Source organism: Saimiri boliviensis, chromosome 2 (genome assembly GCF_048565385.1).
Source record: "Saimiri boliviensis isolate mSaiBol1 chromosome 2, mSaiBol1.pri, whole genome shotgun sequence".
NCBI lineage: Eukaryota > Metazoa > Chordata > Mammalia > Primates > Cebidae > Saimiri > Saimiri boliviensis.
Window position 1 is genome coordinate 63,138,078 of NC_133450.1, and position 13,563 is coordinate 63,151,640.

General features: G+C 46.8%; 1 protein-coding gene across 1 annotated transcript in view; it reads left to right on the plus strand.

The window, feature by feature from the left end:
- The first annotated feature begins 2,841 nt into the window (after window positions 1-2,841).
- Window positions 2,842-13,563, plus strand: part of LGMN (legumain) — a 39,594-nt gene continuing 28,872 nt past the window's right edge. The window contains exons 1-2 of the mRNA XM_003939844.4: window positions 2,842-3,005; window positions 13,063-13,229. Of these exons, the coding sequence (XP_003939893.1) occupies window positions 13,092-13,229 (138 nt within the window). The 5' untranslated portion in view covers window positions 2,842-3,005; window positions 13,063-13,091. The remainder of the gene's footprint in view (window positions 3,006-13,062; window positions 13,230-13,563) is intronic.

Genomic DNA, 13,563 nt, shown 5'->3' on the forward strand with positions numbered 1-13,563 from the left:
GAATGTGGACAGCGGGAGCTGTATTGGTAGGGAGGTGGGACCTCCTGTGAGTGGGCTAAGTGCTGAGTGCAGAGGGGATTTCCAAGGCGGAGCTAGATGATTGGCATATTCTAATTTTCAAGCGCGGCGGGAGATGGGCGTGTCCAAACTCCCAGCGAGGCAACCAGCCTTTCAGTCGGGAGTTCAAGATCAGCCTGACCAGCATGGAGAAACCTAGTCTCTACGAAAAATACAAAAATTAGCCAGGCATGGTGACGCATGCCTGTAATCCCAGCTACTCAGGAAGCTGAGGCAGGAGACTCGCTTAAATCCAGGAGGTGGAGGTTGTGGTAAGCCGAGATCGCAACATTGCACTGCAGCCTGGGCAACAAGAGTGAAAGTCTGTCTAAAAAAACAAAAAACAAGCCGGGCGTGGTGGCTCACGCCTGTAATCCAAGCACTTTGGAGGCCAAGGAGGGCGGATCACCTGAGGTCGGGAGTTCAAGACCAGCCTGACCAACATGGTGAAACCCCGTCTTTAAAACAAAAAACAAAAACAACAACAAAAAAGTATATGTATGTTATAAGCAGAATTTCGATGCTGCAAAAGAAATAGCACTCAAATATAAATTTCCTCAGAAAGGCAATTTCCTTCTATAGAGGCATGTGGCTCACAGATAGAACAATGACACGCACACACCTGGACAAGGAGGGGAAGGGGTACTTATGGCTGACGGACGTCCCCCTACTGCTGTGTCATTCCCCTGTAGGCTAGGGTTAGACCGCACAGTCTAGTTGAATTTTCATTGGCTGTTTTAAAGGGAGTAGGGGTACCAGCGGGTGTGTTGGGTGGGTAGTTTGGTGGAAAGGACCGTTACGGGCAGGTCAGAGCAGATAATCAGGGGTCAAAGCAGGTGACCAGAGCAGGTGACTGGAGCAGGTGACTGGGATGAGTCATAACAGAGCAGCTGCCTGGGGGAACAGATGTGAATTCCTGATTAGAACTGGTGGAAAAGGTTGTTTGCTGAAACCGCAAGGAAGTTAAACTTTAAAATAGACAAAGAATAAGAGAGATGAACAATTGACATTCTGTTTCTTTGAAGAGAAACTGGGGTTCACTACATCTAACATGTAACCTTTGCAAAATTAACTTAACTCCCTGACTTACCCTCCCTCAGTTGCCCTATCAGTAAAGCGGGGGTGACAATAACTGTCTTTTTCTCTCAAAGGGTTGTTATGGGGACTAAATGGGTCCAAATCATCTGAGGCTTTCTAAGGCTTCCAAAACCCAGACCACATGCAAACCGACAAAAACTCACTCCTGGGGGTAAGGCAGAGGTGTCAACCTAAAATAGAGTTTATTTAAGCATAAGGTGTGAGGGTGGACCACCCAGATACACCAACTCCGAAGGAATGGATTTGGCATTCTAAAGTAGGGATGTTAAGGTTTCATTTACACAGGCAGAGACAGGAGTTTTTTTTTTTTTTTTTTTTTTTTTTTTTTTTTTTGGAGACAGAGTGTTGCTCTTGTTACCCAGGCTGGAGTGCAATGGCGCGATCTCGGCTCACCGCAACCTCCGCCTCCTGGGTTCAAGCAATTCTCCTGCCTCAGCCTCCTGAGTAGCTGGGACTACAGGCACGCGCCACCATGCCCAGCTAATTTTTTGTATTTTTAGTAGAGACGGGGTTTCACCACGTTGACCAGGATGGTCTCGATCTCTCGACCTCGTGATCCACCCGCCTCGGCCTCCCAAAGTGCTGGGATTACAGGCTTGAGCCACCGCGCCCGGCTGAGACAGGAGTTTTGAGCAGGATAACAGTATTCCTACAACGTTGGCACAGAGGTACACGAATTTGATTGGTTATTGGCCTCTTTATGGGAAGGGTACATTGAACATTGTTTACAGAGAGTGTAATAGTCATGGGTGTTATGCTTCCGGTCTAAGCAAAACAGGGTAACAAAGGGAAGAAGTTATAATCTATAACAAGGCTCATTACTTAACAAGGCGGGAACATTTGTCCCTGAAGCTGTTTAATGCTCCCTAGACATCATTCAATAAAAATAAGAGCCGGGCGCGGTGGCTCAAGCCTGTAATCCCAGCACTTTGGGAGGCCGAGGCGGGTGGATCATGAGGTCAAGAGATCGAGACCATCCTGGTCAATATGGTGAAACCCCGTCTCTACTAAAAATAAAAAAAATTAGCTGGGCATGGTGGCGCGTGCCTGTAATCCCAGCTACTCAGGAGGCTGAGGCAGGAGAATTGCCTGAACCCAGGAGGCGGAGGTTGTGGTGAGCCGAGATCGCGCCATTGCACTCCAGCCTGGGTGAAAAGAGCGAAACTCCGTCTCAAAACAAAACAAAACAAAACAACAACAACAACAAAAAAATAAAAATAAGGAAGCGATTTAATTATAAGGTGAGAATAGAAATAAGCATACGTGACTGAGATTACAGTCACATCTCTTTCAAGGCTAAAAGTGTTTTATTGGGGGCGGGTTCCAACAGCTTTTCAATTTTATTTTCACAGGGGCATCAGGAATTTTGAGGCGTCCCTAGATGGGTTCAACGTGCAGACAAGTTTCCAGACCAACGGATTAAAGTGCTCCAAGAGCTGATAGGATCTTTCCGTCGATGCTTCTGGGATCACTGCGCCCCCAGACCTCAAGCACCTCGGATTCCAGACCTCCGCTCATTGCGCAACCGCTGCCCCTCCACCCCCGCGCCCAGCCCAGAAGCCCCTGCCCGTGCACGCTGGGATTTGTAGTCCCTTTGACTCTCCGGTCTCGTCCTCTTTTCCCTTTGGTTTAGGCAGACGCCACGCCCTGTAGCTCCACCAGTCACCGCGGCGCCGTGACGGTCTAAACCAGGAGCGGCGGCGCCAGCAGCAATCACAGCAGCGCGGACGTCGCGGAGGCTGGTGTGAGCCTGCGCGCCGCCGCGAGTTCTCACGGTCCCGCCGCCGCCACCACCGCGGGTCCCTCGCCGCCTCCGCCGCCGCCACTGCCACCACGGTCGCCTGCCACAGGTAACCGTGAGCCCCCGCACAGGACCGGGCCGGTCCCCACGTCCGAGGCCAGGGCCTCCCGACTGCTCTCTGCGGCTCTGGACCTCAGGGCTGGGATTTTCATTTTTCTCATCCTATTCTGAGTAATCAGTTTCTCACCCTGCGAGGGGGAATTTCGGGAAACGGTGGATCCCGAGGGAAGGGAAACCCTGCGGCCTTTCTGCCTGGTGGGGCCAATAGGGGTGGAGGGCTTTCTTTTCTCATGCATGTTGTGGCTGGAAGGATGCAGTGCTCTGGAGGGGGAAACTGAGGGGTGGGAGGAGACAGAATTTGCTAAATCCCGTAGCCAAGGACCCCAACAGGGACTGGGGCTTGGCTCCAGACTTTGGTACCTAGGAACAGTTCAGACCTTTGATGCTTTTAATGTGCACCCGTGGGAAAGGGCTATTAACGACGACAGCAAAAACACCCAGGCTCATGAAGACATCTATTTAGAGAAGTCAGGGAAGCTCTGGTTCTGGGAGGTTTGAGCTGGTGAGAGTTTCAGGACCACCCACATCAACCTTGGAAGTGAAAGTTAACCGGTTTCTTCTCCCGTCCCTATTAGATTTGAGGTTATACCTACGTGTAGTGTTCTATGCCAAGCATTGTAGTATCTGAGAGCTGGAAGAAGAAACTTTGTGTCACGTGCCTTGTTTTATAGATGAAAAGGAGTGCCCAGGGTAGGTGACTAGCCCTGTGGTATGTGGTGAAGGGAGTAGCTCAGCTTTCCTTACTCTGGGACTGCATAGCAAACATTCATTGAGCCTTACTAAGCTTTTTGAACAGAGACTACTTCATAAAGGGGGGAGGCAATCTCTAGCGAACAGTTCCGGTGTTAAAGGGCTGGCGTATACAGGTGTGTACAGGGGCAGCATCTAACCCTGACTTGTGAGAGAGTTTGGGACTTCTCAGAGATGGGAGGCTTGAGTGGTAGTTTTGTTTATTTTGTTTTTGAGAGGGAATCTTGTTGTGTCTCCCAGGCTGGAGTGTGGTGGTGCCAGCTTGGCTTACTGCATCCTCCACCTCCCCAGTTCAAGCGATTCCCCTGTCTCAGCCTCCTGAGTTGTGGGATTATAGGCACCTGCCACCATGCCCGGGTAATTTTTGTATTTTTAGTAGAGAAGAGTTTTCACTATGTTGGCCAGGATGGTCTCGATCTCTTGATCTCAGGTGATCCACCTGCCTAAGCCTCCCAAAGTGCTGGGATTACAGACATGACCCACCTCACCTGGCCTTGGAGTTTGAGGGGTGGGCAGGAGCTAGTGAGATGAAGAAAGAGAAGAGTGTTTCATCTGGGAAAACAGCATGATGAGGGCAGAGAAAGAGCGAGCAATACTTTTGCACTGGAGTCTTGGAGTCTGGTGCAGTAAGGGATTTCATGTGGGCAGTGGATTTTATGAGTGTGAGAATAGAGAGGGACGTCTTGCAGGGCCTCCTGTGCTGCTGTGAGAGATTTGGATGTTATGCTGAATGTCCAGGAAGCCACATTTACTGTAGATCTGTATCTCAGATACTCTGTAGTGTGGAATAGTGTTGGAGAGAGGCCACAAAGGATAGGGAGGTTATTGCAATAATCCCCGGGAGAATTACAAGGGTTTTAAATTAAAGATAGTTGCAGTGGTTGGAGGGGCTGAGGAGGAGAAATTATTTGAGAGCTCTGAGGAGGTAGAATATACCATACCCAGCATTAGTCAATAATTTTGTGTTTTTAGTAGAGACAGGGTTTCTCCATAATGGTCAGGCTGGTCTCGAACTCCTGACTTCAGGTGTCCACCTACCTTGGCCTTCCAAAGTGCTGGGATTACAGGTGTGAGTCACTGTGCCTTGCCTGGAGTCTCTCATCTCCCCCGGTTAGAGCAATGACCTTCTGTGTTATCTTCTTCCTGCACGTGGTTAGCAGACAACACACATGCTCTAACAGTGCCCCTGGGAGATCTTTTCACTCTTGGCGCATGAGGATCTGCCTTAGGTTCTTTTTAAAGGCTTCACAGTATCCCACCATGAGGCTGTACTGTAGCTGATCCAGGTAGACATTTACGTTGCTTCCAGTGCTTGCCCTAATGGATGGGCTGGTGCCCTCACCTCCATAATTTTTTCCCCTTTTACAAATGACACCTCCCATTCCTACTGGGACTCCCACCCGCTCCTGCCTTATTTTTTCTCCATCACTCTCTTCATTATCTGACAACCTATGTGTTTAAATGGTCTGTCTCTTCTCTCTAGAATGCCGCCTCCACGAAGAGTTTTGTCTGTTTGGTTCACTGTTCAGTGCCTGGGAGCAGCCAGTAGGTGCTCGGTCCACGTTTGTTGGATGGATTCCGGATGTGGGTGGATGAAGGAGAGAGTAGATGAGAAGAGGGCAGGTTAAAGGAGAGGAGGTAGATGATGATGATGATGATGATGATGATGATGATGATGATGATGATGATGCCTCTGTGAGATGGGGCCTGTGTAATGGGGACCATGGAGAGCCACAGCCCAAAATAGCAAAGTCACAAAGAGCTAGAAGTTTAGCAGGGATTGTTCACTTTTTCACCGGTTTTCACTTTGATAAGCCAGGAATCATAGGGATGCTGCCAGATTATTTGTGACTTTGTTTTGATGCTTTGACTTTGTCAAAAATCATGCAATAAATGCCCATAGGAAATTAGCATGTAAGGTAGCTGCCTTGAGGCACATTCATTGCCAAGGGTAATGGAATGATTATTTTACCCTCATTTCTCATCTTCACCCCAGGTCTTTACATGTTTACCAAAATAGTGTTAGTGTATGTGGTTTTTTAAAGAAGCATTTTCTGTTTAGCCATATACTCTGAGGCTTTTAAGATAACATCATAGTTGGTAAATTTTAAGTAAAATTTCGATGCCACAAATGAAATAGCACTTGAAAATATGTCCTCTCTGGCCGGGCGCAGTGGCTCACGCCTGTAATCCTAGCACTCTGGGAGGCCGAGGAGGGTGGATCACCTGAGGTCAGGAGTTCAAGACCAGCCTGGCCATCATGGTGAAACCCCAATTAAAAAAAAAAAGAAAGAAAATATGTCCTCTCAGCAAGGCAGTTTACTTCTTTTTTTTTCGGGAGTCTCACTCTGTGGCCAGGCTGGAGTGCAGTGTGCAGTGGCGTGATCTGGGTTCACTGTAACCTCTGCCTCCTGGGTTCAAGCGATTCTCCTGCTTCAGCCTTCCTGAGACTACAGGTGCATGCCATCACGCCCAGCTTTTTTTTTTTTTGATGGGGGAGATGGAGTTTTACCATGTTGGCCAGGATGGTCTCAATCTCCTGACCTCGTGATCCGCCCGCCTCGGCCTCCCAAAGTGCTGGGATTATAGGCGTGAGCCACTGCGCCCTGCGGCAGTTTACTTCTATAGAAGGGTGCAGGGCTCACAGACAGCAATGATGGCCACCACACACTGGGACAAAGGGGAAGGGGTACTTATGCCTAATAGGGGTCATCCCTGCCGGTGTATCCCCTGTTGGCTAGGGTTATACGGCACAAACAACTTATCGCAGTTAGCTACTTTAAAAAGAGCAGGGGTCTGAGCTGGAGTGGCAGGGTGGGTGTTTTAGCAGGAAGGGTGGTTACAGGCTTGTCAGGTGACCGGGATGAGTCAGGATGCGGGGAGGGAAGCAGATGTGAACTACTGTGAACTGGTGGAATTACAAGGAAGTTAAACTTTAAAATAGATTTAGGCCGGGCAAGGTGGCTCACGCCTGTAATCCTAGCACTTTGGGAGGCTGAGGTGGCTGGATCACCTGAAGTCAGGAGTTCAAGACCAGCTTCGCCATCAGGGTGAAACCCCATCTTTAAAAAAAAAAAAAAATAGAGATTTAAAGAATAAGATTGTGGAACATACTGACATACTGATTCTTTGAAGAGAAACTTGGGGTTCACTATAACATTGGGGAATTACGACTGTGTTTATAAGAAAAAAGAATGATGGAGTGGAGCATCGCCAGGTAGTGACTATGAAAATGTCATTTTCTGTGTCAGTAGGGCAGTTTTCCACGCTGAAGAGTAACTCGTTAGTGGATTAGAAGAACACAGGATTAACTCAGTTTTGTAAAAATCACCAGGTGGTGCTTTTCTGGTGCCTGCCGTGTGTTTGCTGATTTAGGTGGATAAGCAGGTGGTGTTTGTGCTGTTGTTCACAGTCAGGTCAACCATTTGTTTCTGGCATTTTATTTATTCATTTTTCCCCTAAATATGAGGGGGTAAAAGTCACATACCAGTGCCCCCAGAGGAATGAGCCTCTTTGGGACTATGTCATATGAACAAAACTCAGAATAAACAGGTGTGTAAACTAGGGATCCCATTTATTGCTGATGAAAGATGACAGTAACAGCCAGGCTATTCCTGCCATGGGGTCTGGGAGTATATTCTTACTCCTTCGGTTGGGGTCAGCAACCTATGGCCAAACAAACCACCTATTTTATAGATAAAGTTTTATTAGAACATAACCATGTTCATTTGTTTATCTATCGTCTCTGGCTGTAACCAGCTCATGGGTTAGTAATTCATCACTTGCAGAGTCCAATTAACAGGAGTGAGATCTGGTACAAAGAAAGTGATTTATTTCCAAAGAGCTTAGGGGAAGAAGCACAGGCAGCCCACCTTTAAATGTCCTGCTTTCCTTTGGAGCAGAAAGCAGGCACTTTTTTTTTTTTGAGACGGAGTTTCGCTCTTGTTACCCAGGCTGGAGTGCAATGGCGTGATCTCAGCTCACCGCAACCTCCGCCTCCTGGGTTCAGGCAATTCTCCTGCCTCAGCCTCCTGAGTAGCTGGGATTATAGGCACGCGCCACCATGCCCAGCTAATTTTTTGTATTTTTAGTAGAGACAGGGTTTCACCATGTTGACCAGGTTGGTCTCGATCTCTCGACCTTGTGATCCACCCGTCTCGGCCTCCCAAAGTGCTGGGATTACAGGCTTGAGCCACGGCGCCCGGCCGAAAGCAGGCACTTTTAAAAGGTAGGGGAAGAAGTAAGCAAGGTGGGGGTCCATATGTTAGCTTGGGGTGTTATCTACTGCGCTGTCTGTCAGTTGAGCTGATGACTGCTGGCATCTTTGTGGGCAGAACTAGGCCAAAAACTCCCCAGGTGGGAGGGCCTAGCAGGTGTGCTTTTTGACTATTACCTCTCGAGGCATCCTCCTGGCCGGTGAGAGTTCTGTATTGGGCATGCTTCAGTCTGTAAACCAACTGTGAACTCTTAAGGAGTTAGATGAACTTTCCCTGTAGGGAGTGTCTGGTGAAGAAAGGGTGGGTAAAAGGCTGTATTTGTGTTTCTAGGGCTGAGTAGGAAGTGGGGAACCAGGGGAATGATCAGAGGAGAGACAAAAATTCTCTTAGAAAAATGTGAGTACTTGGTTACTTGTAACTCAGGATGCAGTGGCAGAGTTGCAAGTTGTGAGATAGATGGCCTGGCTTGGGAAACCAAAAATACTTACTTTCTGGTTGTTTACAGAAAAAGTTAGCCGACCTCTACCCTAGGGGAAAGCTTCCCAGGGAGGCTGCTGGGTGAGCTCTGGGAAGGTGAGAGTTGTTGGTTGGAACACCTTGGTAGTCACTGTCATAGCTCTCTTGTGGGGTCATGGAAGAGCTTGGGGGACATGGCTGTTTTTGCTCCTTGACCCTCTCTTGCTTGTCCTCACTGTTGCTTCTTTGCACCTTTGTATAATCGTACCTTGTATTGGTTCCTTACCTTCCAGCGACCAGGGGTGCTTGAACCAGAGTGTCTCCATCTTGAACAAAGGCTGGGGAAAATTTGGCTAAAACCTGCTGGGCTGCATTCCCAGGAGGTCAGGCATTCTTAGTCACAAGATATTTAAGGGAACAGGTTAATGTTTACCAAACAGACCCAGGAAAGGTTCTGGTGTCCCAATATCTTAAGAACAAAGCATTTTTAGTTTAATAATAAGCTTTCTTTCCTCTTTCTTTCTTTCTTTTCTCTCTCTCTCTTTCTTTCTTTCTTTCTTCTTTTCTTTCTTTCTTTCCTTTCTTCTTTCTTTTCTCTTAAGAACAACAGCATAGGCCGGACATGGTGGCTCACGCCTATAATCCAAGCACTTTGGAGACCAAGGCGGGAGAATCACCGGAGGTCGGGAGTTCAAGAACAGCCTGACCAACATGATGAAACCCCGTCTATTAAAAAAAAAAAAAAAAAAAAAAGCATTTTTAGTTTAATAATAAGCTTTCTTTCTTCTTTTCTTTTCTTTCCTCTGGCACGATCTTGGCTCACTGCAGCCTCTGCCTGTCAGGTTCAAGTGATTCTCGTGCCTCAGCCTCCCAAGTACCTGGGATTACAGGCCTATGCCACGGTGCCCAGCTAAATTTTGCATTTTTAGTAGAGTTTGGGTTTCATCATGTTGCCCAAAGTGGTTTCAAACTCCTGACCTCAAGTGATCTTCCTTCCTCTGCCTCCCAAAGTGTTGAGATTACAGGTGTGAGTCACCGCGCCTGGGTGTAAGTTTCACCTTAAAGATAATAACCTAGATTCTTGTGAAAGGCAGCAGTTGTACAAAGATTAACCATCCTCTGTCACAAGCCCTTGCAGTAGGCACATCTCCCTGTGATTTTGTTTTGCTTTGTTGTCTTATGTCTAAACACACATTGCACCTGAGGTGGACACGGTTCTGCTCTTGCTTCTGGGGACACCCTATTCTGTCTGTGGAGTAACCTGTTTTTTCATTCCTTCACTTTCTTAGTAAGCTTGCTTGCACGTTATTCTGTAGACCTGCCCCAGATTCTTTCTTGCATGAGGTCTAAGATCCCTCTGTTGAGGTCTGGACCAGGACCCCTTTCTGGAAACACAGCCCCGCAGTGAGCCCTTGTCAGGTCGAGTGGACGTGTGGGGAGCCTCCTCAGGTCACATTAACAGACCCGTGGTTCTAGCCCTGGGGGCCCTCAGCACTCCACTGACCTGTCTGTTATGTGCCATACTAGCCCGAACTTCAAGGAAAAAAAAACCTGAAAAAACAAATCTATGGGCATCTTACAATGGTTACCAGCTGCCAGTCCATGAGCCTTGCAGTGGAGTTAAAGAAACCTGAAGTTTCAGGCTTTCAGGTTAAGAATTAAGTTCTTGTTAGGAGACAGCCCTTGGGGATGGAACAGTGCAGTCTGCTGAGCAGGGTGCTAGGCTGAGGACTGGTGGACCAGAGCCTGGGAAGTTTCATGCAGTTCTGCCACATCAAAGGTAGTCTGAGGCTAGCAGCATAGTGTCACCTGACACTTATTAGAAATACAGTCTCATGACCAGGCTCAGCGGCTCACGCCTGTTATCCCAGCACTTTGGGAGGCTGAGGCAGGTGGATCACGAGGTCAGGAGTTTGTGACCAGCCTAGGTAACATGGTGAAATGCCTCTCTACTAAAAATACAAAAATTAGCCAGGCCAACTACTCGGGAGGCTGAGGCAGGAGAATCACTTGAACCTGGGAGGCAGGGGTTGTGGTGAGTGGAGATTGCCCCAATGCACTCCAGCCTGGCAACAGAGCAATATTCTGCCCTCACCCCCTCACACAAAAAAAGAAATGCAGTCTCAGGCCCTGGCCCAGGCTTACTGAATCAGAATCTGCCTCCTAGATCCCCAGGTGACCTAGGTGAATGTTCAAGGTGGAGAATTACTGGCCTAAGACACTTTTCAAGAGACTCAGGGCATCCTATTTACTTACTGGAGAAACTCCATCGCTTTGAGGGCTAGACTCAGAATGTCGAGCGTGGTTTCTTCAGCTTACAGGTGTATCACCCCTCTTCTGGGTGCCTCCTCCACGAGGACACAAGGCTTTGTCCCTGTCCCTGTTGAGTTCCCAGCACCCAGGACCTTGTCTGGCAAAGCAGGTGTTGCAGAGACTCTGGCTGAGCGGCGAGTGAATGAATGAATGAGCACCACTAGCCCTGCTGGTGGCATTGGGACAGAAGTCAGCCTCATACACCTCCTGCTCTGAGTCCCCACATCTCAGTAACTGTATTTTTCTTATCATAGAGCCACAGGCTTAGTGCTGTTTTCCGTTTGCACTTTAACAATGTATTTAAGGTTTTGGCATTGAAGCATAAAATAGGGCATGTACTTAAATAATAATAAAGTCTTTTTTTTTTTTTTTGAGTTGAAGTCTCGCTCTGTTGCCTAGACTGGAATGTAGTGGCACGATCTCAGCTCACTGCAACACTGCAACCTCCGCCTCCCGAACTCAAGCGATTCTCCTGCCTCAGCCTCCCATGTAGCCAGGATTACAGGCTCCTGCCACCATGCCTGTTTTTGTTTTTGTTTTTTTTCTTTTCTTTTTTTTTTTTTTTTTTTTGAGACAGAGTTTCGCTCTTGTTACCCAGGCTGGAGTGCAATGGCGCGATCTCGGCTCACCGCAACCTCTGCCTCCTGGGTACAAGCAATTCTCCTGCCTCAGCCTCCTGAGTAGCTGGGATTACAGGCACGCGCCACCATGCCCAGCTAATTTTTTATATTTTTAGTAGAGACGGGGTTTCACCATGTTGACCAGGATGGTCTTGATCTCCCGACCTCGTGATCCACCCGCCTCGGCCTCCCAAAGTGCTGGGATTACAGGCTTGAGCCACCGTGCCCGGCCTATTTTTGTATTTTTAATAGAGACAGGGTTTTGCGGTGTTGGCCAGGCTGGTCTCAAACTCCTGACCTCAAAAGATCTGTTCACCTCAGCTTCCCAAAGTGCTGAGATTACGGGTGTGAGCCACCGTGCCCAGGCTCAATAATAATAAAGTGCTGGACCAGCCGTTCAGAAGGCATGGGCCCAGCTCTGGCCAAAGCTGACAGTCCATGGATATTAGGCAGGTCATTGCTCTCAGACCTCAACCTCTCCTGTATGTAAAACAAGGATGAAAGTGTTTATCCTGCATGTTGCACAGAGCGTATGTTCATGTGTGATACAAAGACAACATGAATTAATGTTTGACCATAGCTTATCCACATAGTTCACCTTATAAATTGCCCATCAATGTTTTTATTAAACTGTACTGAATTTTTAGAAACTTAATTGTTAAGTATCACACATTAATTGTATTAAAAAAGAGACAAAAATGAGGAATAAAATCACCCTTGATCCTGCCTACCACCCAGCAATAACTACTGTTAAAATTTTATGTCTGTCTTCCATATTTTTCTGTGCAGTTTATTATATTTACTTTTATTTTTAAAATTTAAATTTATTTTATGTGTATGTGTGTATATATATATATATATACACACATTTTATTTTATGTGTATGTGTGTGTGTATATATATATATATACAAAATTTATTTTATGTGTGTGTGTGTGTGTATATATATATATATATATATACACATATACACTTTTTTTTTTTTTTTTTTTTTGAGACAGAGTCTCACTCTGTTGCCCAGGCTGGAGTGCAGTGGCATGATCTCGGCCCACTGCAACCTCCGCCTCCTGGGTTCAGGTGATTATCCTATCTCAGCCACCATAGTAGCTGGAACTATAGATGTGTGCCACCACGCCCAGCTAATTTTGAATTTTTAGTAGAGACAGGGTTTTGCTATGTTGGCCAATCTGATCTTAAGCTCCTGACCTCAGGTAATCCACCTGCCTCAGCCTCCCAAAGTACTGAGATTACAGACGTAAGCCACCGTGCCTGGCCTGCAGTTTATTTCACATGTATATTCTTTTCTTATAAATAGTTCATAGTATGTGGTAGTTATTTTTCCAACAGTGAATTTTGTTGATGAATTTTATCTGCTGTATTTTGAGTTGTGTCAAAAACTTTTAAAAAAGTTTATCCAAAGACCTTTCTGGATATTCTTTGGTTTTATATTCATGACTTGGACTTGTAATGAAGATCTGCAGGTATGGACAGCCCCTTCTCCACCTGGAGGATGGAGCAATAGAGCTCAAAATAGAATTCCTCTCTATCTTGATTGTTATCCTCAGCATACTGTGTCTGGTGGTTAAATGGCCTTATCTTTTTGACCCATTTACTGTGATCTTTTCCTAGGGGCTGACAATGTTTATCTGCTTTTGTTTCTTTTTACTTGACTATCCCTTTCCCTTCTCAGGTTTCTGCAGTTGAACTCCACCTTGCAGAATGGTTTGGAAAGTAGCTGTATTCCTCAGCGTGACCCTGGGCATTGGTGCTATTCCCATAGATGATCCTGAAGATGGAGGCAAGCACTGGGTGGTGATTGTGGCCGGTTCAAATGGCTGGTATAATTATAGGCACCAGGTAAGAAAATGACTAATCTCTTTCTTTATGACACTGGCATTCTGAAAACAACTCCAGACATTGTTAATATTAAATAGAAAAGACTTGAAAAGCCACTGATGGACCTGTTAGGCTGGCTATAACATAGGTGTATGGGTGAGGATGTGGAGAAATTAGCACCCTCATATATTGCTAGGAGGATTATAAGGTGGTATAGCCATTTTGGAAAACAGTTTGGCAGTTCCTCAGAAGTTTCTATTGCATCTTTAGCCTGATGCAAGCTTTCTGAACCTTGCACTATTGAGAGTTGGGAACCAGGTCATTCTTGGTTGTTGGGGGCTGTCTTGTGCATTTG